Source organism: Pan troglodytes, chromosome 13 (genome assembly GCF_028858775.2).
Source record: "Pan troglodytes isolate AG18354 chromosome 13, NHGRI_mPanTro3-v2.0_pri, whole genome shotgun sequence".
NCBI classification, from domain to species: Eukaryota; Metazoa; Chordata; class Mammalia; order Primates; family Hominidae; genus Pan; species Pan troglodytes.
In genome coordinates this window covers 42,802,488-42,828,175 of record NC_072411.2, presented here as the reverse complement: position 1 = coordinate 42,828,175, position 25,688 = coordinate 42,802,488, and the positions used below count along the sequence as shown (strand labels likewise).

The 25,688-nt window shown below is 33.4% G+C and overlaps 1 protein-coding gene across 1 annotated transcript in view; it reads left to right on the top strand.

Annotated features, from left to right (window-relative positions):
• The window catches only part of LRP1B (LDL receptor related protein 1B), a 1,946,873-nt gene that overhangs the window by 1,403,533 nt on the left and 517,652 nt on the right, over positions 1–25,688 (top strand). Inside the window, exons 36-38 of the mRNA XM_063790432.1 lie at positions 536–676; positions 5,766–5,891; positions 7,431–7,562. Coding sequence (XP_063646502.1) covers positions 536–676; positions 5,766–5,891; positions 7,431–7,562 — 399 coding nt within the window. The remainder of the gene's footprint in view (positions 1–535; positions 677–5,765; positions 5,892–7,430; positions 7,563–25,688) is intronic.

The window sequence follows — 25,688 nt, the reverse complement described above, 5'->3', positions numbered from 1 at the left end:
GAAATAGAGAAGGTTAACAATTGTGAAGAGACCGGTAACGGACAGCACACATGATCAAAAGCTTACACACTTTTAACAAATAGAAAGTGGGAGAACAATGTATATTTTATAATTGTTGTTTAGATATTTTGTTAGATTTTGCCATTTATTTACAAATATGTATAGTACAAAACTACATGATTATGTTTAAGTATGTAAATAATAAAAGCTGATTTTATATTAATTTGAAATATGCTTTTGTTTATATCTATATACTTACATGTTATGTAAAATATAAGAATATTATATATTCTTTTCTAAGAAAAAGAAAAGTTAAATTGAAGAATTTAACTGTAGAGGAGGAGGAAAGTTTGAACAATAAAATGTCACTACGAGCTGCATTTTTAAATGTAACAGTGATTTTACTGTTTCCCTTAGAAACAGAGTTTGGAAATATAACAAAAGAAATCAGAGAGTATTATAGTTTAGTACGTATTTATTATTATTTAATAAGATAATTATACTTTCCTTTAAAAAATATCTTTCCTTTTTCTAGATAAGAAACTGTGGTGGGCAGACCAAAACTTAGCTCAGCTAGGAACCTGCAGCAAAAGAGACGGAAGAAACCCCACCATCCTACGGAATAAGACTTCTGGGGTAGTTCATATGAAAGTCTATGATAAAGAAGCACAGCAAGGTAAGTCACACTAATGAATTTGTGCCAGGTTTTTAATACATAATGTGCTCTTTTTTATATTAGCTCCTCAATTCAACAATAGAAGGTTTCTATTCTTGCTTCTAATAAAAACAGAGAAAAAAGGAAAATGTTGCTTACTACTGTAGGAGAAATGCCTTTAACATAGGTGCATAATGAGCTTGGAAAGCATCATTAGCAATCCTGCCTTAGGAGTCTTAATTTGTCAGGTCTTCAAAGAGGTCTTATCCCGTTCTTGACTAAAAAAATACAAGAATAAGAAAATATATCCTGGCAAAATATATACAATGCATAGTTAAGCCCAGAATCTGAATGAACTAGGGGACTTCAAATGGACTACATCAACAAAAGAATTCCATATCCAAAGCACTACACTGTTTGGCTGTAATCATTTTGCGTTTTTGTTTTTGCTTGTCCAAATTGTGTGCAGTGAAATGGAGTGAGAGAAATAACAGATGGTTTACATAGGTAGACTTGTCACACTGCCCAAATGGCAAATGGATTAGAGATGGAAGCCAGTACAGCCCCACATCTGCTAGTCCTTTCTTACTTTTTGCTCCATAATCCATGACATTAGCAGAATTCTTTCTAAAAACAAAAACAAAAACAAATGTACTGTACTTTCATACATTAGTCTCTTCCATGAAAATCCTTAGCTTCACATACTTTTCTTAGGAAAAGTTTTCCAGAATGATTTTGAACACTAAGATAGGGATTTTCATCCAAAGGATTTGGGGTATGTAGACTAAAGCAGAGAAGAGCAGGGGTAATAATAGAAAACCAAGGGGATTGCTATTTCTGCAGATAGGTAATGACCATCATGCAAACAGAATGTATTGAACATACCAATTGAGAGCGCTGCCTGCACATCAGGAGATAAAAAGGAGATCAGATTAGGATTTGCCTTCCCTGTACAGGGAATGGGTCACGCTGGTTTGGAATCTTTACTTGCCCCAAGCAGAAGAAAACATATTACTTAATCATAAAAAATGAATAACTTTAGAAGAAAAAATTGCTTTAAGCATTTATCTGAAGTATTTATTGCGTTCCTTTCATTGTTGAGAATTTATGAATGTTTGTAGATTCACATATACAGAATGTATGTGCACCCAAGAGAATGTATATACATACATATACCTGAGAATGTATAACCTGAGAATGTATATAATACCCAAATGGTTATCTGTTTGTTCTCTGAATCTTTTGGGTCATGTCCACAATAATAAACAAGGATATTTTTCACTAGCAATTCAGTAATGAAACTTTTTCTGTATCAAAATAATTGTACTGACATTCAAGTTATGGGAAATAGATTATGTAATTGAGAATAAAATACTGGTACTCAGTAAATAAAACATTGAAACATTTTCTCAGATTTCCATAGAATATAATTATGTGTAAAAACTCACAGTACTATTGTAAATCTTAGTGAATAACACATACATATGAGATTGTATCTGAAAACATAACGTTGGAAAATATGAGAGAGAGAAGGAAGGTGTGCAAGAGAGAAAGAATTTCCAAACAAAGCATTTAAAAATATTTACCCACTTTTCCAAACTGTGAACAAACATATGCTTTGTTTTAAGCTGTAAATTAGCATGTCAGATTTTCTAGATATAATTCCAATGAAGTTTTTAGGGGGAAACATTTAGTATATGATGCTCAGTGCACTTTACTCCTGTTAACAAGATTTTCCTCATCTTTTAAAGATTTGATTCTATAGGTATAATTGGGTGTTCTATGCTCTGTGAAAGTATTGCCAAATGAACAAGGACCTCTAGCACTTAGAAATCAATGGTACCATATGACTAAACTTAAAATTTAAGCAATGAAAATACCATTTTTACTAGAATATGCTGATAAAATCATCTGTATTAAAGACAATCCCATTAACAGAATTACTGCAGGTAGCGTAAAAGCTTCATTAGTATGAAATATGACCAATTTAGGACTCTTTAAGTTGTTAACATCACTACCTATTTGGATTTCAAAGTACAATTAGTGACTTAATATATCATTTTTGACAAAGATCACTGGAGAGTTGAGAATTCTTATTAATCAAGTGGACTTTCTAGCTCCACTAGAGATTTGGGGCATGAGGTGTCAACATCAATATCATTATAAATTATTAAGCCAAGCTAGTATTTATAATTTGATAGATAATATAAATTTAAACATAAAACATAGATTTGTTACATAAATTATTACCTTTCAATTTTACTATATTTTCTACTTTATATTTAACAGAAAAAGAACCTTATTGTAACTAAGAATTCATTTCATTATTTTTTACTTTTTCTCTCCTTCACTATTAATTTCTTCTTAGAGACTAAACAAAGGATATATGAAATGTATATGGTTAGTGTTTAACATTAATTGTTGAAATATATTAATTTTATTATTTATCAAAAATATAGTTCTCACTATATATCTGAATATTTATCTGAAATATTATATATAATACTTATATATGGCTATTTTTGCAATTATATTAAAAATATACAGCCCCAGACCCAGAAGGTCCTTTTTTTCACGTATTTTTGCTATTATCAAGGCTATGTAACCCCTCACATTCTCTTATTTATTTATCTATTTTTTGAGATGGAGTCTCACTCTGTCGCCCAGGCTGGAGTGCAGTGGCGCTATGTCAGCTCACTGCAACTTCTGTCTCCTCGGTTCAAGCAATCCTCCTGTCTCAGTCCCCCGAGTAGCTGGGATTACAGGCACCCACTACCATGCCTGGCTAATTGTTTTTGGATTTTTTAGCAGAGATGGGGTTTCACCATGTTGGCCACTCTGGTCTGGAACTCTTGACCCCAGGTGATCTGCCCACCTCAGTCTCTCAAAATGTTGGGATTACAGGCGTGAGCTACCGCGCCCCCAGCCACATTCTCTTATTTTTACAAGTACATGGTCTTTCCTAACCTATTTCTCTTTACTTCTTGTTTTGTTTGTTTGTTTGTTTGTTTGTTTTTTGAGACAGTCTCACTCTGTTACTTGGGCTGTAGTGCAGTGGTATAATCTCTGCAGCCTCTGTCTCCAGGGTTCAATGATTCTCATGCCTCAGCCTCCCGAGTAGTTGGTATTACGGGTGTAGCCACCATGCCTGGCTAATTTTTGCTTTTTCAGTAGAGATGGGGTTTTGAGACAGGCTTGTCTCAGAACTCCTGACCTCAAGTGATCTGCCCACCTTCACCTCCCAAAATGCTGAGATTACAGGTATGAGCACTGTGCCTAGCCTCTTCAATTCCCTTATTTCTCTTTCTCTCCAAATGTTCTTTCAAGCTCTATAGTTAAGTATCATCTGCCGATGTCTCCCCAGGCTTTCAGTCTTGGTAGTTGAAAGACATCTACATCTAAATACATCTCTCTAAAAGATTGGCATTACATTAATATACCCATGCTTTCTACAAAATGAAATATGTAGATTGTCAGTATATAATTATTATAAATCTAGGCTGGGGGCAGTGACTCATGCCTGTAATCCCAGCACTTCGGGAGGCCGAGGTGGGTGGATCACTGGATGTCAGGGGTTCAAGACTAGCCTGGCCAACATGGTGAAATCCCATCTCTCCTAAAAATACAAAAATTATCCAGACATGGTGGCAGGCCCCTGTAATCCCAGCTACTCGGGAGGCTGAGGCAGGAGAATTGCTTGAACCTGGGAAGCGAAGGTTGCGATGAGCCAAGATTGCACCACTGCACTTCAGCATGGGCAACAGAGTGAGACTGACTCAAAAATAAATAAATATATATATATACATACACACAAATATATATATATTATAAATCTATAAATATCATTGTTTCATTATTTGATAAATGAGAGAAACAAAATTTCATCTTAATGTTATACATCAGCTTGGAAAAAATGTGGAATGAATCAGTTAATTTTTATTAGTTTATATAGGATAAATGTAATCATTTTAACAGTTCAGGGCCATATAATGGCCCTACATAAAATGGATTTCATCAGTGGCCAAACTGGCAGATACAGGACATGAGCAGCGAATGTGGTACATCTCCTGATGAGAAATCTCCCAAGTTGAGAGTATTTCACACTTCAAAAATGACAGAGCTCATGACAGGTTCGATTGAACAATTAAATCTCATCAGACCATCTTGAATTCAGAAGAAGAGAAATAATGAGCTGCATTGGTATTTTGAAATTTCCACAGAGAACTATTGATATAGAGCTTTCATCATGCTTTGTAATTCTCACTGGATTTATTACACTTCATATCAGTGCTTGAACATCCAGTAAATGGCATTGCATGCTCTAGAATAATAAAAAAGATGTAAAAATGGGATTTTTAATGAACTTTCTGGGTAAGATTGTAAATTACTTAACTTCCCACTACCAGCATTAATTAGCACACTGGGCCTACTAAATTCAATGGAACATCTTCAGCAGGGATTCTAGAATGCCTACCTGTGATTACCTGACTAATATTTGTCATTGGTACTGTACAGAAAGAAGAGGAATTAATATGCCAATTAATTAGATGATTCTTATGGCTGTGTTTTTCATATATTTTGGGAGAATTATATTTCTATGAATGAGAAAATTTATTTCCTTGCTTTTAAAAATTAATTGAATACATATACACATACATACCTCCTTTCTTTTAGATGCATAATCTTTGAGTGGTTAGTAATAATTTAACAGCTATTTATGTGACATATTTGGATAAAATATTCTTGCAAAAGAAGTAATTGTAGAGTTGAAGTAAAATTTAAAAATCAAAAGAGAAAAAGATGCTGGTTTCTCTGATCTTAAAATATTGCAAAGGTCTATGAAAATATTTATGACAAATCAATTTCCTTTTGCTTTTCTGTAACTATTAATCTTCTCATGTATGTCTGTTGACTTTTTTGAAAGGGCAAATTCAACCATAATTTACTACTTTAAATTATTCAAGAGAATAGAGCGTAATCTTTAACCAGTATGAAACAGCTGCATTTAGAAATCAATAGCATACATATTTGTCAAATTATTGATGTTAAATAAAACTTTATTTTTTAAAAATTTCATTAAAGAAATTTGTTTCGTTTTCATTCTATGCAGGCAGCAATTCCTGCCAACTAAACAATGGTGGATGCTCTCAACTTTGTTTACCAACATCTGAAACTACAAGGACTTGTATGTGTACAGTGGGATATTATCTCCAAAAGAACCGCATGTCATGTCAAGGTATGAGTTCATGAAAAACCTTACCTCTGGTTCATTTACTTCACTAATCATTACATACCATGCAGACTTTGGGCAACCAAAGTCAGTTAAACATTAGAAAAAAATTAACTAGTTATTAGGAAATGGTATACTGTTTAGTCTCATATGTGTAAGATTTTAATATTTGAAATATTTAAAATATCATTGTTCTGCCTTATAAGACATTCTAATTTTTTAGTCATTTTAGCAACTGCAGCATATTATCAAACTTTTAACCAAATCTAGTAAAAGCTACCTTCGATCTGAATAGGCAAAAATTATAGTAAAAAGCAGTACTTGATTGGCTGGAATTAATGTAGAATTTGAACTAAGTAATGTTTACTTCAGACTATATTAGAGGAAGCACTAGAGAGAATGTGAGGTCTCAGGTTTGCATAACTGAGGGAGAAAAGCACTGTAAGAGAACTGGTACCTAAGAAATCTTCTTGTTTTGCAGTCTCTAGTTCTATTAGTCCCAAATAACTTTGGTTCTAGAATGATCTTTTATATCTAATGATCATAGGCTAATTTTTATCTTTAAAAATGTTCCAATCTTATTTGAGAAATATCTATAGATATATATATGTATTATCATTTATTTTATTTTAAATCCAATATTTATATGATACTTATGTGCATGGCACTGTTCTAAGCAACTTAAACATATTAATTCGCTTAATCCTCATAACCCCATGAGGTAGGTCTCTTGTTATCCCCATTTAAGAAATGAGGAAACTGAGGCATAGAGAAATTAAGCAACTTACTCAGGTTACATGGATAGGAAATAGTGGAAACAGATTTAATTCTAGGAATTCTAGTTTTAATAAGAAAAAAATATAAATATTTTCTAATATATTGGCAAAATGCATAAGCATTAGCATGTGTACTTCTGGTAGTTAGCTTAACATTTATGTGCCTATTTTGGGACAGGCTTTTGATGCTAGAGAAGTGTGACATTAATAGCTAATTAAGCTATTGATGTATTCTTAGTATGACAAAGATTTATGAAGACTAACTTCAAAAATTTCTTAATTTAAGAAATCTAAATGTCTGTTAAAAATATCAGTGATACAGTTATCTTAAATCAGGTTTATTATCATATATAAGTAAAGAGATGTTTGGATTTTAAAGAAGAGGGAATAAATTTTGGTTGAGAGATGAGGTAGGCTTCCACGAATCATCTAACTCAGTGCTTATGAAAGTGTGGGGCCCGTACCAGCATCGTCATCACCAATTGGGAGATTTTTAGAAATTTAAATGATCAGGCTTCTGGGATGGGGCCCACTAATTCATTTTAATAAATTCCTATTTTAACAAATCATATGCATAATCAAGTTTGAGAACTACAAATCTACCTACCTTTCGTTAGTCAGGAAGTGTAGTACACAATAATTTTTTTAAAAGGCCAGGAAATACATTTATTAACATAAATTAAGATTGTTAATACAAATGAAATTATTTGTATTTTAAATATTCATTCTGGGCTTCCCTTCCCCCACTTATCTCCGGCCCTGCATTTAGGTATAGAATCATTTCTTATGTACTCTGTTCATGAAGGAATCAGGGGAATACCTCTTGAACCAAGTGACAAAATGGATGCTTTGATGCCTATATCAGGAACTTCATTTGCCGTGGGAATAGATTTCCATGCAGGTAAATAGCTTTTTAGTCATAATTTATGCATAATATATTCACTTGATTTATTAAACATGATGGGAATACAACCTTTTCCTCTGTGCTTTAATAGTCAAGATGAGAAATAAGAAAGCAGCAAATAGATAAATATTAAGGCCAATCATAAATTGTTCTAAATGTGTAGTGTCTGAAAAAAAAATCAAGTAAAATCGTCCTAAAGTATAGCATTTGAATTGCAATTGCATTAACATACCATCATTGGCACTTGGTTGCTTATTTTTATTTCCCTCTCTTTTTTATTTTGATACTTTACTTTTATCTAGTTATAAATAGAAAGACATACAAAGCATTTTGATCTATTATATACTAAAATATAACCTTATTTAAAATATATTCAGGGTGTGATTTTCTATTGTAATACAAGCAGTGGCAAATGAAATCCAAATACTAGAAACAATTATACATGCTACACCATTGAAAATTATTGTTGAATATAGTATGTACCATTTGGAGTCAGATTTTACTTTACCTTCTGATATTTTAGCAAACAGTGAAAGGAAGCAACAGGAAGCAAAGTGGACACTAACATTTTGCTGTGGCTAATGTGAATAAGTGATGGGGAATTAATGGTAGACACTGTTGAATTTACTGAAGTAAACAAGTTTTTTGGTGCTAATTGCTAAATTCTGACATAGCATAAATATTTGGTATTCACATTAACATTTAGATTTATTATCTTCAACTTGAGGGCTTAAACTTATCAAAATCAATGCTAAATCATATGTTTTCTGAATTAACGTTTTAATGTTGAACATGTAAATGCATTTCCACGGCGTTTTTATATGTGTAAAGACTTAGTTTTATCTAATGTTAAAAAACAAATAGCTATTTGATTTATAATATTAAAAAAAAGAATCATTGTAATCTTGCACCAGCATGTGGGCTTCTGGTAGTTGCTTATTTTTCCCCAGTTCTAACACATTTTGTTTAATCATGTATTAATAAAATTGTGGACTACAAGTTAATAAATTACTGGGGATCTTCACAAATTGTTCAAAAATGAGTTTTCTTAAGTAGATTGTTTTGCACCAAATGTTTGGAATTGGATAGAGGCAAATGTTTAAAATCACCTTTACCAAAAGGAAATACAAAGAAGTATAACACGTTTTATTAAGCAATATGTTAATTTTGCCAAAATCTCAGTGTGGTTTTTGATCAAACTTTAATCAAATCTCATTATTGGTGGAAGGCTAATTACCTCTACAATGAATAATCTACCTTGTCTCTTATGTACCTGCATTTTATTCTTTAGAATTTTATCATGTAGGATTTGTTAAGTGCAAAACTAAGAAAATTTGAACTTTTAAAAGATTTTATGTATACAGTACATGCATGTATTTTTACTAGGTACATAATCCTTTGCTTTAGCTGGAGCATATATTCAATTATTTTGAAGACTCCATAATGATTTTTGAAAATATTTGATAAATTTCCGTGAGGAAAAAATATTAATATAAGCAATTTGATCTAAATGTCTTGATAAGATCATTAGGAAATCTTTTGCTTTTTAAGGGTAAATGGATCATCTGAATGAGTTAAATTCACTCTCCAAAGTTTACATTGGCCCTGAAATGGTTAAGTTTAATATCATGTACCATGATGGAGGATATGTTTATTTGCAGAGAATAGGACTTTCTGTTTCAAAATGCCCAATAATTATTAATATCATAAACTTATTTCATGTCAAAGTAACTTTTCCTAAGGAGAAGTTACCTGTTTTAGTTAAAACTTTGTTCTTTACATTTTGCCTACCGTATTTTTATTTCCTGGGGAAAAGTTATTTTCAGAAAAGCTATTTCTTCTTCTAAATGGAAAGGGATGCAAGCATACAGAATAGTCATGTAGGTAGAATGTTCAAGAATCTATTAAAATCCCTACTGTTACTCAGAATACAGCAGTGAAAAACTTTCTTTAAAACCAAAGAAGGTTAGAGATCTACAGGCCAGTGAAACATAGTTGGAAGAAACCAGTTTAGCCACAGACAACCTGGGTTCTAATGCCAGCTCAACCACCAGTAGCTTTGTGACCTTGGGTAAGTTACCTAGTTTTTCTGAGGCTCTGTTTCCTTTTTTAGGGTGTGGGCATGTTTAGATCAATGTAAGCAAATGTTTAACAAAGTGCCTGATATATGTTGGTGCTTAGAGAATGGTAACAAAAATATCAAATAAGTGGGAAGTAAAATATTGTAGAAATTATCATATGTTATATATATAATATATATATATATATATATTTTTTTTTTACAAAGATGCCCTGGAAGCTACATTTAAATTTCTAATTAGCTAAGATTTGGTTTTACTGTTCTCTCAACTGATATTATATTTTCTATTCAGTTATCTGAATAGAAAAATGGGTGTTTCTTCACTACTCTGGGGCAATAAACACAGGTTAATAAATCTCCCTTTTGAGGATAAACATCATCATCATCATCATCATCATCATCATCATCAGTCTGTAGAGCTGATGCTTAAAGATTAGATATCAGCAACTATTTACAATATTAAATGTGAATCTAAGAGGCTAACATTCAGTGCTTAGACTGAACTAACTGAAACCCTAATGAAGGTCATGATGGTGGTGGTGCTATCAGGAGCTTTCTACTGCCTTTTTGTAACTTGTGTTACTTCCATCTACTTTACAGTCTGATCCTTTATTAACTGTGTTTTATGAAAATATATTAGGATCAGAATAAGTGTCAGCAGCTTGATTTATAATATCTTTATAGTGGTGATATACAAGCTCTGTTACTTCTTGGAGGGAAGTTAGAGAGAGAGAGAAAGGAAAACCTGGATTGTTCCTCAGAGAAAGAGAGAAAAGAAACCTTTTTTGTTGTGTCAGTCTCTACTTGTTTATCTTTTTTTTTCAATCATGACCTTCATATTTCACCTGATTATAGGTTCTTTCTTGATTAATTTATTTTGCAGATATTTTATTTCCTCTTCTTCCATTAATGACATTTACCCCAGGGTCATAATCTCTACATTAGGATCAAAGATAAAAATGACAAAATGGAAGGGCACAGTTGCCTCTTATTCTTTTTTTTTTATTTTATTGTTATTATACTTTAAGTTTTAGGGTACATGTGCACAATGTGCAGGTTTGTTACATACGTATACATGTGCCATGTTGGTGTGCTGCACCCATTAACTCGTCATTTAGCATTAGCCTCTTATTCTAAACAAACAGCCCCAGTCATGCTAAGGAGATGAAGTGGAAGAGAATCATTGGCAAAGTACAAGTATCATAATTTGTCAATACTATTTCATTACCATGCTATTGCAGAAAGAATGTATTCTCAAAACCTGTGCATTTCATAAGAATTAACAGATCTGAATCTTTCTGGGTTTGATTGTAATAAATTAAAGCTTTCTACAATGAACAAATTGTTTTTTTCTACCAGATGAAGCAATTCTGGATACTCTCCACAGAAGAAAAAAAAGACCCTGTGGCTAGATTTAAAATGTTCAAAGAATTTTTATCTCTTCACTGGAAAAGTCCCATTCCAGTGGAAAAAAACATATTGAGCTTTGAAAATCCTTGCCTGCTGGGTGATATTCCTCCTGATAAATGAATACTGCATTTGATGCTTTAACAGATACATTTTAGTTAGGAGAAAAGCCTTCAAAGCAAAGCCCATTGCTCCACTTAGTTAAGTGATCTTCAGTAAGTAATGCTGTATTCAATATTCAGTTCTCCCTCCCCTTGGGGTACTTATGACTTCTCCTTAATAATGAAACAATTGGATGCTACTTGAAGAGGACATTCTACTCAGAGAATAATTATTCATCTGGACAACTTCACACTTATATTCTTTTTTCATCTTTTATCTCTTTTATTGAAATTTGGGTCATCCAACTAAATGATGCAACAACTGTTGGTTACTATAATAGCTACCAGGTTTAGAATTTCACGTCTAAGTTGCTTGGCAGATAAAGATAAACAAGGGTCCAGCTGCAATGGCTCATACCTGTAACCCTAGCATTTTGGGAGGCAGAGGTGGCAAGATCACTTGAGTCCAGGAGTTTGAGGCTAGCCTGGGCAATATAGTGAGACCCTGTCTCTATTAAAAGAAAAAAATAAACACAGAATAAGGGTCATTATTTGGATGTCATTGTCTGGAACTTACTATAGGAAATATTTTAATATTTTTTTACACCATCACATAGTAATCTGACTAAGACAATAAAAACACAGAAGGAACATGTCAGTATACATTTACCTAAATCCACAGAATGTATAACACCAAGAGTGAACCCTAATGTTAACGATAGATGCTAATATAAACTATGGATGTGTTGGCTTAAATTCACCTGTGACAAATGTATCGCTCTGGTGTGAGATGTTGATAGTGGGCAAGGCTGTTTGTGTATGGCGGAAGGAATATATGGGAACTCTACTTTCTGATCAATTCTGCTGTGAACCTAGAACTCTAAAAATTAAAATATATTTTAAAAACACTAAAGGAGTATATGTGACAAAATATGACTGCCACATTTATACAGTGAATGTCATCTGTTTATATGAAAGAATCCCTCTTTATTAGTCCCACAACATTCATATTTATCTTTGAAACATAGAACTAGAAGGAGTATTTGATACCATTTGTAGCACTCCCTCATGATACAGGTAAGGAAACTGGAAACCAAAGAGATCAAGGGGCCATATACTAATGGAGTACCCTACTCCCAGTTCTTTCCACTATGCCGTCGTGCATTTGTAACCACTGAAGCAAAAGTTTATTTTGACCGTTGTTGGCATTACTTGATGACACTACATTGCACTTCTGCAAATTTGTGCTAGTAGAAGATCGTGTATTATTTTGATTTATATACTGAATCAGGTGATTTTTAAACCCATTTAATAATTGAAGATAGTGACACTCAAATGAGTCTCTCTCTTTTTTATTTTCTATGCCTGGAAGCTTATAAAAAGAAACTATTTACAAAATTTTTCTAGTAACCACTTTGTCACCAACCAAGGCCACAGAAGAATTATAGAAAGAATTCTTTATATGTCAGTAGCAGCAATAGTTTAAGAAATATAATATTGTTGCTTTGGGACATTTTTTCAATTTTATGAAAACCATTTTCTTGGCTACAAAGTGAATTTTTAGGGCTGCTTCAATTTCTTCTTGTTCTTGTGACAGTGAAACTAAAACTACTTTTTGTTGTCATTTCAAACTTTCTTCAATAATATATTTTTTAATCATGTGAACAGTGTGTATAGATTTGTAGGTAGTCAATTCAGTAAATCTTTCAAGATGTAATATCACAAGAAAATAAAAACTTATCAATACTACCTGAAATACAAATATCATAAACATGCATAACATAAGGCATTTTAGGTTAAGTAAATTACTGGAAATATCTCACAGATCCTTTTTGGGTAATTTCTAAATTCAAAACATGAAAACAAGCCCCTATTAGGCATTTAATTTATCAGTATGTTACCTGAAATTAAAAGCACCAGAAGATGCACAATGATCACCTACTAAGATTAAAACTTTGGTCAACTTATTTGAGATCTATATTATTTTCCATATTTTTGAGAGAATCTCTCAGGCAAGTCTCATGAAACTTCAGGCACTCAGTCCCCCTCAGGAAAGGGAAAGATCTTGACACCAACTTTGGTTTAATCCACATGAAGCACATCAAATCTGCACTAGGAAAACTTTCTTTTTCCCTGCCTGAGTTACTTTGTGCTGCCATATTTCTTTTTAGCTACTGAAGCTTCTCCTCAGTGGTACATTCAGAATTGAATGTACCACTCTTTCTCCCCACTCTTCTTTATCAAAATGGAGCTGCTGAGAAACCTATTTTCTAAAGGCATGGTTACTTCAATTCACAGTAAATTATTAGTAGCTGCTAAGAGATTGACAAGTTTTTAAATTATATATGTTTGAGCAGATCACAGTGTCTTAACCTACCGGCAACATCCAGCTAAAACACCCCTAAAGATATGTGAAAGAAGTATTTTTTATAGATAGGTCAAACTGTTTTATATTTTTCAAATTACTCCATACTTTGATCCTTAGAGTATAGATTGGTACCTGTTTATTTCCAGAAACCCAGCCCTAGATATACTGACAGATTAAATGATAATGAGGAGATCTCTTTTAGCTTAGGTATGTTGGTACCTTTAGTATCTTCAACTGTAAACTTAAACTTGAAAAAGTGCTTTTCTTCCCATTTTAAGAAAACTGAATATGTATTAATCAATTTGTCTTTTTGATAGCATTTATTTAAAAAAAGCTGTGATTCAGCTTCTGAATTTTGGGGCCATTAATTTTTAATCAACTAGACAATGTTCTAGGTAAAGGAAAAGGAAAGTTATTTAATTTGTTTATGGGCTGGTCATAAGCAATGGATCTTTAATTTCATTTTATCATTTGGCCTTATTTTTATCTAAGGGCAACAAGTAGTAAGTGGATCATTTTCAAACTTTAAGGTGAAAAAAATAACTAATTGGTTCTATGAATTCCTTAGTATTTTTAGAATAGGAACTTGGCAGAAATTGAAAAAGCCTAGAAATGGAATTAAACACCCATAAGAGGATTAGAAAACTGAGGGGTTGGAAGAGGAAGAAATTAAAATAACAAAAAACCCCTTAATATTTGTTGCACACTTACTACATCACAGGAGTAAAGTTAGGAAACTTTGTGTATTTATGTCATTTAATTTATCAAAAGAATCTTTTGAGGAAGGTGGTATTTTTATTTTAATATTAAACTGGGTTTCAGGATGAGATATGAGTATAGGAAAGACTTGGTTGCTTTGAGATGCCCTAATTAAATTCTGCATTCAGGATTCTTTTGGGTTTTTGCCCCTGAGATTGACATCAAACATGAACTGCATAAGCAATGTGACATAATCCACATTTGATCCCTAATAGTTTCATAATGAGAATTTTAATCTTATTGTAATTATGATTGGGAAAGTCAGGCCATATTAGGACTCAGGGCTTGAGAGAATCGTGATAATATGGTCAGTATAGGATTGCCCCTGCTAGACTGAGGGGCAGAAGACTCATGGCACAGCTTCATCTGATACTCAGATAGTTAGGGAGGGCATCATCATCATCATCATCATCATCATCATCATCATTATCATAGTTATCATCATTATGATTGTCATAGAATGGATGAGGAGAAGAAGAGAGAAAAAATCATTTATTCTACTATGTTTACATTAGTTATCTATTACTATATAACAAATTACTAACACTTGGTAAGACAAAACAATGCTTATAATGTCATAGTTTCTATTGGTCAGCTTGCTGTGTCATCTGCTTCAAAGTTTCTTATGAGACTGCAATCAAAGTGTTGCACAGAGATGTGGTCTCATCAGAAGGCTCAATTAGGGAGGATTCACTTCCAAGCTCGCTCATGGGGCTGTTGGCAGGATTCTGTTCCTTGCAGGTTGTTGAATACAAGACCATAACTCTCTACTGAGTTAATACTCAGTTCTGAGCATTACTCAGAACTGAGTAATATCTCAGTTCTTTGTCATGTGGGCCTTTCTACAGGGCAGTTCACAGCATGACCACAAGCTTCTCTTAGAGCTAGTGAATAAGAGAGTGGGAGAAGGCATTCACAAAATGGAAGTCAGACTTCTTGTCACCCAATCTCAGAAATGATATCCCATCACTTTTGGTATATTCTATTTATTAGAAGCTACTTACTAGATCCATCCTCCCCTCAGAGAAAGGGACTAGAGAAGGAGTGAATACCAGGTGGTAGGGGTAAGAGGGGGCCACATTAGGGGCTGCCTATCACAATATTATTGACCTTTTATGTATCTTATTCCCACACATTATTTTCTAAAGGGTGAACTTGGATGGCAGGTTTGAAATATCAGTGATGTTCCTGTATGGACAGCTTCTATATTCTGGCTTAAACCATGTGATAATGAATTATTAATGTGAAACTTTATGGTCATTGTCTTGATCCTCATTTTGACTCCAGTTAATAGTAGACTGTAGCTGACTGGAGAAGTCCTTTAGGCAGAAATTAAAGACAAAACTTAAATAAAATGCCAAATGTTTCACAAATGGAATAGAACAAAGATGGGATTTAAATTCACATGTATATATTTTTTCACCGTTTGCTTTCTCCACACTGCCATTCTAGAGTAAGTTGAGTAAGGAAAGATTCCACAAATATCCAAGAAAGGATGGATGGCTTTTTGTGTTTGTTTTATTTTTTATTATTTTATTTTATTTTATTTTTTTGAGACAGAGTCTCGCTGTGTCGCCCAGGCTGGAATGCGATGGTGTGATCTCAGCTCACTGCAACTTCCTCCTCCCGGGTTCAAGAGGCATTTCTCCTGCCTCTGCCTCCCAAGTAGCTGGGACTACAGGTGCCCACAACCACGCCAGTTAATTTTTTGTATTTTTAATAGAGACAGGGTTTTTCCATGTTTGCAAGGCTGATCTTGAGCTCCTGACCTCAGGTGATCCACCACCTTGGCCTCCCAAAGTGTTGGAATTACAGGCGTGAGCCACTGCGCCCAGCCAGGATGGGTGTTTCACAGCAACAACAACAATTTTAAAACATGCAATATAAGGCCAAGGGCCAGAAATATCTAACCATTCAATATGTGGGATTCAGAAGGCCAAGCTAGGGAGCAAGGTAGCCCTAGTACTGATAATTTGACTTAGTTGATCTATGATTGTGTATCAAATGGGGGAAAGTGTGTACCCCAAAGTACACTTTGCAATATCTGGAAACATTGTTAGTTGTCATATTGGTATCTGTTGAATGAAAGCCAGGGATGCTGCTAAACAATGCCCTGTGCATGTTTAGTGTCCTGTTCCTTTCCCAAAATGAAGTATTATCCATCCCAAAATACAAATAGTGCTAAGGTCAAGAAACCTATAGCAGGGCAAAATCTAAGATTATTTTACGTGATTCTGATGTGTTCCCCTGGTTTACTATTTGTTATCTGATGTGTTCCCCAGGCTACTATTTGTTATCCTGAGCATCTCTTTCATTAGTACCTAGCTTTTCATGTCATGAGTTTGCCATATTTGCTTTTGGCTACCATTCCGGAAGAGTCCTTTAACAAAAGCCAGAAACTTCTTCCAACCATTCTTTGAAGTTTTTATCTAGTGTCTGGAAAAGGCTTCATGATATAGTAACTTAAGCCAAATCTTACTTAAGGACTCTTCAGCACTGTAGCTCTTTAATTAATAAAAGCTCTTTCAAGAAATTGCTTACAGCTGTCTAGGATTGCCTGGGAAATTGTGTATTTGTATTTCTGTATTTGTATTTGTAAGCACACCTTTGTATGTGCATACACACCTTTGTGTATATCGCCAATAGAATTATTATTGTAGTGACTTCATTCTTTGTCACCAAGGCGCGCTGAATGTTTACTGGTGTTAACTATGCTTAGACTGAGTTCTAGTATTGCCTCAAGTATTCCTCTCCAGAGTTCCTTGGCCACAAAGGGTGCTCCAAAGTACTTGGCAACAATTGCCAGTTCTTTGTGCTTGCAATGGTGCTCAAGAACAATGAAACAAATCAGTTTCTAGGATACTCGGCGGTCTCCCATTACACACTATGGCTAACTCGGTGTGTCAGTGAATTTATCAAAGGCTGTGTTAAAGAAAATAAAACAAATAAAACTAGTTTCATTAGTCTTAAAGTTTGTTTCCTTTATTTATTATTTAATTTTACTGAAAATTCAATGAGAGGAGCTAGAGATTAAGTAGGAGAAAACTGAAGTGGAACCAGAAATATAACTTGATTGTCAGTGTCTAGTATAAAATTCTAGACTAGATTATTCAAAAATTATGAATCTCTGGAGTTGGAGTATTTTAGAGTTATACAAAGCAACCTCTTAATAATGATCTCTCTGGATCTGTGCCAGCTTTTTGACTATTCAACTTCTAATATTAATAGCATCAACAATAACAACCTATAGGCTATTTTTTTTTTAAAATCTATTTTCTCAGTCTACAGTCATTAAAACCTATGTGAAAAGAATCAGAATTAGACTTGAATAGTTTGAGCAAAAAATGTAGACTGTATTGTATCATCTGCTCTGTTCTTCAGGGGAAAAAAACAAACATTCACAAGAGGGATTATATTTTGCTGCTTTCCTTACAAATTAAATATGAGATAATGATAAAACTGATGATCCAATCTAGTAATTCAAGGCTCTAAACATATGTAAAAAGTTATCTAAATACTGAATAAGAGGATTCATAATTTTTATTTTTGTTTCCTATGACATTATTCTCATTAATAGAGAATAAAAGAGCTAAGATTTATTAGTGATTCTTAATAATAACTTATTTAAAATATGACCATAGCCTTATAATTTTTTTTCTTTACTCCTCTCTCCTAATATTATTTTAGTGGTAAAGCAACTGATGTTTTGAGCTCACTGGCTCAGATTTTAATTTACTGATAATAATAAAGGCTACTAATGAGTATATTTGCATACTCAATTATTTTTAATGTTTATTTAAAACCCTATTAACTAAAAAGAATGGTGATTTAAATTAAAAAATAGACATCTATTAGCTCAATCATCATTAAACATTATGAAAATTAGTTGGTAGAATAATACCAGTTTTGCAATCACTTATTGATGGCAAACCTCAATCCATGGTTAAATACTTTTACTTGTTTAAATTTTTTAAAAGTTAAATTTATAGCAAATTTGTAAAATTAGAAAACATGAAAGAAAGTTGAAATAAAAATCACCAATACTACAACAACACAGACAGCAACTATTAATATTTTGGTATTTAATATTCATGCTATTTTTTAAATACAAATAAATTTTATTATTGATATGATTGTTTCTTGTTTCTTTTACTTACCATTCTAACATGAACGCTCTCCTATGTTATGATTAACAATTTGTAAATACTATTTTAATAGGAATACATTATATTATGTGGATTAGCATAACATTTTTAACCTTTCCAATACTTTGGGATATTTGGATTGTTTCTAAGTTTTGGCTGTAAATTTTTATCATTTGTGATAATGTCTCAAAATAGAATTTTCTTTATTTTAACTAACATCTTTATTGGGATTTATTTTACATATGTACAAGTCAATAGTTTTCAGTATATTTACAGAGTTGTGCAGCCATCATTAATATACAATTGTAGAATTTTTCATCCAGAAAACAATGCCTGTTAATATTATTGCTCATATTTTTTCAAACTCCCAGCCTCAAGTCAACCACTTTTCCCTTTTTAAAATTTTATTTATTTACATTTTGAGACAGTGTCTCACTGTGTCCCCTGGGCTGTAGTGCAGTGGCATGATCTCTGCTCACTGCAACCTCCGCCTCCCAGGTTCAGGTGATTGTCATGCTTCAGCCCCCTAAGTAGCTGGGACTACAGGCGCATGCCACCATGCCCTGCTAATTTTTGTATTTTTAGCAGAGATGGGGTTTTGCCATGTTGGCCAGGCTGGTCTCTAACTCCTGGCCTCAAATGATCCGCCGGCCTCAGCCTCCCAAAGTGTGGGATCACAGGTGTGGGCCACTGCATCTGGCCTGCTTTCTGTCTCTACAGACTAGCCTACTGTGGACATTTTGTATAAATGGAATCATATGATATGTTTTCCTTTGTGACTGGCTTCTTTCACTTAGCATAATGTTCTATTTTGTAGCATATATCAGTACTTCATTGCTTTTTTTGCCAAATAATCTTCCATTTTATTGCTATAAGACATTTAGGCATTTATCATTTGATAGACATTTGAGTTATTTCCACTTTTTTGACTATTACAAATAAAGCTGCTAGGATCATTGATGTTTTTGTGTGGACATATGTTTTTATTGCTCTTGAGTATATACCTAGGAGTGAACTTGACAGGTATGGTAACTGTTTATGTTCAAACTTTGGAAGAACCGCCAGATTGTTTTCCAAACTGGTTGAAATATTTGCATTCACATCAGTAGAGTGTGAGGGTTTCATTGTCTGCACATTGTCTCCAAGACTTGTTATGATCTGTAGCCATTCTGATGAATATAAAGTGGTATCTCACTGTGGTTTCACTTTATGTTTCCCTGATGCCTAAAGATGTTGAGTATCTTTTTAATGTGCTTATTAGCCATTTATATGTGTATATGAAGAAATGTCTATTTAAAGCTTTTGCCCATTTTATTACTGGGGTCTTTGTCTTTTTAATATTGAGTTACTAGAATTTTGAATACATTCTAGATAAAACTCCCTTGTAAGATAATTTGCAAAAGTTTTCTGCCATGCTATAGTTTTTTTCTCTTTTCAAAGGTGCCTTTTGAATCACAAAAGTTTTAAATTTTGATGAAGTATAATTTAGCTATTTGTTTCTTTTGTTGCTTGTGCTTTTTGTATCATATCTAAGAAACCATTGCCTAATCCAAAGATACTAACATTTAATTCCATGTTTCTTTTTAAATGCAATGTTTTAACTTTTAAATTTAGATTTATGATCCACTTTTAGTTAATTTTGCTATACACATATGGATATCCATGTGGATTTGCATATGGATATTTACTTATCCCAGTATCATTTGTATAAAAGACGAGTCTTTCCACTATTAAATTATCTTGGCAAATTGTTGGAAATCATTTGATTGTAAATGTGAGGCTTTATTTATCTAAATTCTATCTCATTGACCTATATATCTATTTTATTTTTATGAGTATCAATTGTCTTGATTACTATAGCTTTGTATTCAGCTTTAACATTGGAAGTGTGAGGCTTTCAACTTTGTTCTCATTTTTCAAGACTTTTTTGGTTATTTTTGAGTCCTTGTATTGTCTTATGAGTTTAAGGATTAGCCTGCCAATTTTGGCAAATAAACTAGCAGAGATTTTGAGAGAGATTGTGGGGAAGCTGTAGAAAACAACTGAGGATTATTGTGATCTTAACAATATTAAATCTTCCAGTATATCAATTTGATAGCTTTCTATTTATTTGAGTCTTTTAAAATTTCTCTTAAAAATGATTTTCAGTTTTCAGAGTATAAATTTTATATTTCTTTAACTTTATTTCTAACTTTCATGTTATTTGTAGTGAAATTTTCTTAATTTTATTTTTCAAGTTCATTATAAATGTGTTGAAGTGCAACTGGTTTCTGTATATTGATCTTCTATCCTCCAACATTGCTGAATTTATTAGTTTAAATAGATTTTTAGTGGATCCCTTAGGATTTTCTCTATACAAGATCATCATTTGCAAATTGAGAAAGTTTACTTCTTCATTTCCAACTTAGGTGCCTTTTACTCCTCCTCCTCCTTCTTCTCCTTCTACTTCTTTTTTGCCTAATTGCCTTGGTTAGAACTTTCAGTACTATGTTAAACAGAAACGTTTAGAAGACACATTCTTGTCTTATTCTTGTTCTAGTCTTGATCTTAAGGGGAAAATATCCAATCATTATCCGTTAACTATATGATATTAGCTGTTTTTATTTTGTGGATATCATTTATCAGGTTAAGAAGATCCCTCCATTCCTAATTTGTATAGCATTCTTATCATGAAGGAGTGTTATATTTTATTAGATGCTTTTTTTTCATACCTCCTGAGATGATCATATACCTTTTGTCATTTATTCTGTTGATACGGTGTAATAAATTAATTTATTTCCAAAATGTTTAAGTTAACTAGCTTTGAGTACAGATGGAATAAATGCCATCTGGTCATGGTGATGCTTCTGTTTAATATTTTGCTGGATTCAGTTCACTAGTATTTTGTTGAAGATTTTTGTGTCTATATTGATAAAAGATGTTGGTCAGTATTTTTCTTTCTTATGATATCATTGGCTTTGGTATCAGGGTAACACATATTTTGGCCTCATAGAATGAATTAAGAAGTGTTTCCTCATAATCTGGTTCTTGGAAGGATTTTTGAAGAATTGGCTTTCTTCTGCAAATCTTTGCTAGAAATATCAAATAAAGTCATCTGGTTCTTGGGATTTGAGGGATTCGATTTTGATTTACAATTCAATTTCTTTAATTGTTATAGATCCGTTCGTATGTTTCATTATGTTTTAGTTTTGATAGTCTGTGTCTTTTGAAAAATTTGTACATTTTATCTAAGTTATGTAAATTTTGGCATATAGTTATTCATGGTATTCCCTTATATTTCTTTTTTTAAATTTCTGTATCTGCTGTATCAGTAGGGGTGTCTCTCATATTTCATTCTTAATTTTAGTAATTTCATTTTTTTCTCTGTTTGTCTTTGTTAGTCTAGCTACAGATTTGTCAAATTTGTTGATCTTTTCAGTGAAGCAACTTTTGATTTTGTTAATATTTTCTGTTGTTTTTCCTCTCTGTATTTTAAAAATTTCACTCTAATCTTTATCGTGTCCTTGTTTCTGCTTGTTTGCTGTTTTTTTTTTCTAGTTCTTAAGCGAGAAGATTAGGTTATTGATTTGAGATCTTTCTTCTTGTATAACGTAGACATTTGCAGCTATAAATTTTTCTCCAATAACTACTCGAACATCATTCCCTAAGTTTTGATATATAGAGTCTTCATTTTCACTCATCTCAAAGTATTTTCTAATTTATCTTGTGATTTCTTTTTCGACCCATTTGTCATTTAAGAATGTGTTGTAAAATTTCCCCCACATTTATGAATTTCCATGCTTTTTTGTTGTTGTTGTTGATTTATAACTCAACTTAATTGTGGTCAGTGAACACACTTTGTATGATTTTAATGCTTATTGAGTTTGATCCCTTCATTTGGTAGCATATACACTATTTGCTGGCTGATAATGCCTTTTGACGTTAATTGCTGCACTCTGATACAATTAAATTCTGGCAGGGATGGTTTTTGAGACCAGTCTTTGAAGTTTCTTCTCACTCCAGAGGGGCTCTTCTTTGCTGTCTTTTTCCACAGTTTTCTCGGACAAGTTAGTGAACCTACCATTTAGTTTGCTGCTCTCATAAAACTACAGCCTGCTCTTAATTGCTTAAAACAAAAATCTCCATTGTTTTTGATAGTAGACTTAGGCTTGAACTCTGCACACTCTGTTTCAAATAAAATCCGTTCTTTTGGGGAGAGGTTTGATGTTCTCCATTCTTACGGACTGCTTCTACCTGTGAGCAAAATCTCTGAGTCAGTACTCTGGCAGTAGGCAGGATGTTAGCCTCTGGTTTGCCTCTCTTGGCATAGAACTTCTGTCCTACCAGCAAGGTGGGGCAAGGGCAGTGGGGCCCTTGGGTTCTTGGCCTTCCCTGGATTGGGAGGTCTTCCCCCTATGAGTACAGGATGGGTGGAGGAAAGGAGCTCTTGAACTCTTTCTGTATTCAACAGGAGTTTAGGCTCAGCAATTTAGAGTTGGAAGGTACGAGAAAAGTTGGTGTCGTGTTTTTCCAAATGAGACTTTTTATTGGGAGACATAGGTAAAGGGGACCCCAATTTCTTGGCCACTCCTGTCCATAGTAAAACTTCCATCAAGCTGAACTGAGGTGGTGGAGGAAGCAGTAATAGTATTTAGTGCAAGTGCCACAGACTCTTATTGTTCTAACCTAGAGTTAGTATATTTTCTTAAATAACATCTTCTTTTGGTTTATGCCCTTAGGTCAAGTTTTAAAGATTTGTTTTTAATTAAATAATTCTCACCAGTTATGTAGGGGGCTGAGTCTACTAGGCTTCTCATGTCAACATTCTGGAAGTGGACTCCTTGACATTTCCTATTATGCTATAAATCAGTGACATTGTCTAAACTCTCTGAAATAGTGTTTTCATATCATTTGTATAGGAAATGTGAGATCAAGTAACTAAATCTTAGTTTAAATAATATTTTTTAGAGAGATAAATCATATTGTTTTGTACTGAAGTCAGACAGGATTTTGAAGTAGAATTTACTACAAGCCTTTAGATGAGTGTACAAACATTATGTAATGGTTATAGCTATAATAATGAAATTATAGCAAATTCAGCTGAACATCAATTGTAAGTATTTTGTTACACTGTTGAAATTTCTTTGATCTAAACTGGAAAAATGTGTCTATGATCACACTATTGCAAAATCATAGTTAAAAAAATGATTTGATGTAGATGACTTTTTTGAAAATGTAAAACTATGGAGACAGTAAAAGGATCAATGGTTTGCCAGGGGATGGGGGAAGGGTGGTATTAACAGACGGAGCATAGAGGAGTTTTAGGGCAGTGAAACTACTCTGTTTGATATTATATTGGTGGATACATGTTATTATACATTTGTCAAAACACAAAGAATGTACAACACCAAGAGTGAACCCTACTGTAGAGTGTGGACTTTAGGTGACAATGTGTCAATGTAGATTTATCAATTTTAATAAACATACAATTTTGGTGTGGGATTTTGATAGTGAGAGAAGCTGTGCATATATGGAAGCAAGAGATATATGAAAATCTTTTTACCTTCCTCTCAATTTGGTTGTGAATCTAAAATTGTTTGAAAAAAATAAGTATATTTAAAAAATAACACGGTGAAACCCCGTCTCTACTAAAAATACAAAAAATTAGCCGGGCGTGGTAGCGGGCGCCTGTAGTCCCAGCTACTCGGGAGGCTGAGGCAGGAGAATGGCGTGAACCCGGGAGGCGGAGCTTGCAGTGAGCCGAGATCGCGCCACTGCACTCCAGCCTGGGCGACAGAGCGAGACTCCGTCTCAAAAAAAAAAAAATAATAATAATAATAATAATTTGATATATTTTTATACAATTATTCAGAAACAAATACATATATAAAGATACAACATGTATATAAAATGTGAGATTTGCCTGGGCGTGGTGGCTCACGCCTGTCACCCCAGCACTCTGGGAGGCCCAGGCGGGCGGATCACTTGAGGTCAGGAATTTGAGACCAGCCTGGCCAACATGGCAAAAACCCTGTCTCTACTAAAAATACAAAAATTAGCTGGGCTTAGTGTTACATGCCTGTAATCCCAGCTACTCAGGAGGCTGAGACAGGAGAATAGCTTGAATCTGGGAGGTGAAGGTTGCAGTGAGCCGAGATTGCGCCACTGCACTCCAACCTGGGCGACAGAGTGGGACTCTGCCTATTAAAAAAAAAAAAAAAAAAAAAAAAAAAAAGTATTTTAAGTTGTCATAATTACCTAGAATTAGATTTAGTAGAATTCTATTTATTCCATGGCTAAGTGTTTTGTTTGTTTGTTTGTTTGTTTGTTTTCAAGCAATTCTTCTGCCTCAGCCTTCTTAGTAGCTGGGATACAGGTGCGTGCCACCACGCCGAGCTAATTTTTGTATTTTTAGTAGAGACAGGGTTTCACCATGTTGGTCAGGCTGGTTTCAAACTCCTGACCTCATGATCCGCCCACCTCACCCTCCCAAAGTGCTGGGATTACAGGTGTGAGCCATTGCGCCCAGCCTATTTAGTGGCTAAGTGTTCTTAACTGACAGAATCCTCTTCCATTCAGACTAAAAAAAATGCTGTCTATAATAAAGCTCTCCACCTGTTACTATTGTACTGCGTATATATATCCTACATGGGTATTCGTTTTTTTCTCTTGTGTTTAGTAATAACTTTTCTGAAACCCCTATGATAGTGGTATCTTTAATTTAAAAAATATTTCAGAAAGGAAAAATGAATCCTAGGGATAAGAATCAGGGCAGCTTGGTTTAAACACCTTTCTCCAACTAGAGAATGTCTTTTTAAAGGTGGATAAACTTGAAAAATCAAATTTTTATTTTATTGAGGGAGATGCTGTCTCATCAAAATGGGATTGACATATGTCTTAGGTGTATGTGGCAAATAATTTAGAGGAAAATTGAAACCATGAGACTATGTCATCAATTGTAATTGACATCTGTGTGGGAAAAATAAATTATTAAAATATTATTTTTCTTTACATCAACTCTGGTATCAAAGGATGAAATGAAAATTCTGTATGAAATTTAAAGATAACATTTCACTTCAAAATATCCCAAAAGCCACGATAGAAAATTGGAGGACCACTATGTGCTGTTATGATCATCACAAGGATTTTGAAGATTAATTTCTTCAACTTTAAAAAACCTAGGTTCATTCATGTTGCTATAGTTCACTTCCATTTGTATATATTTTATGGAGATTCTATTTACATGTAATGCATGCCTAAAAAGTTATAACTGAGGCCATGCGT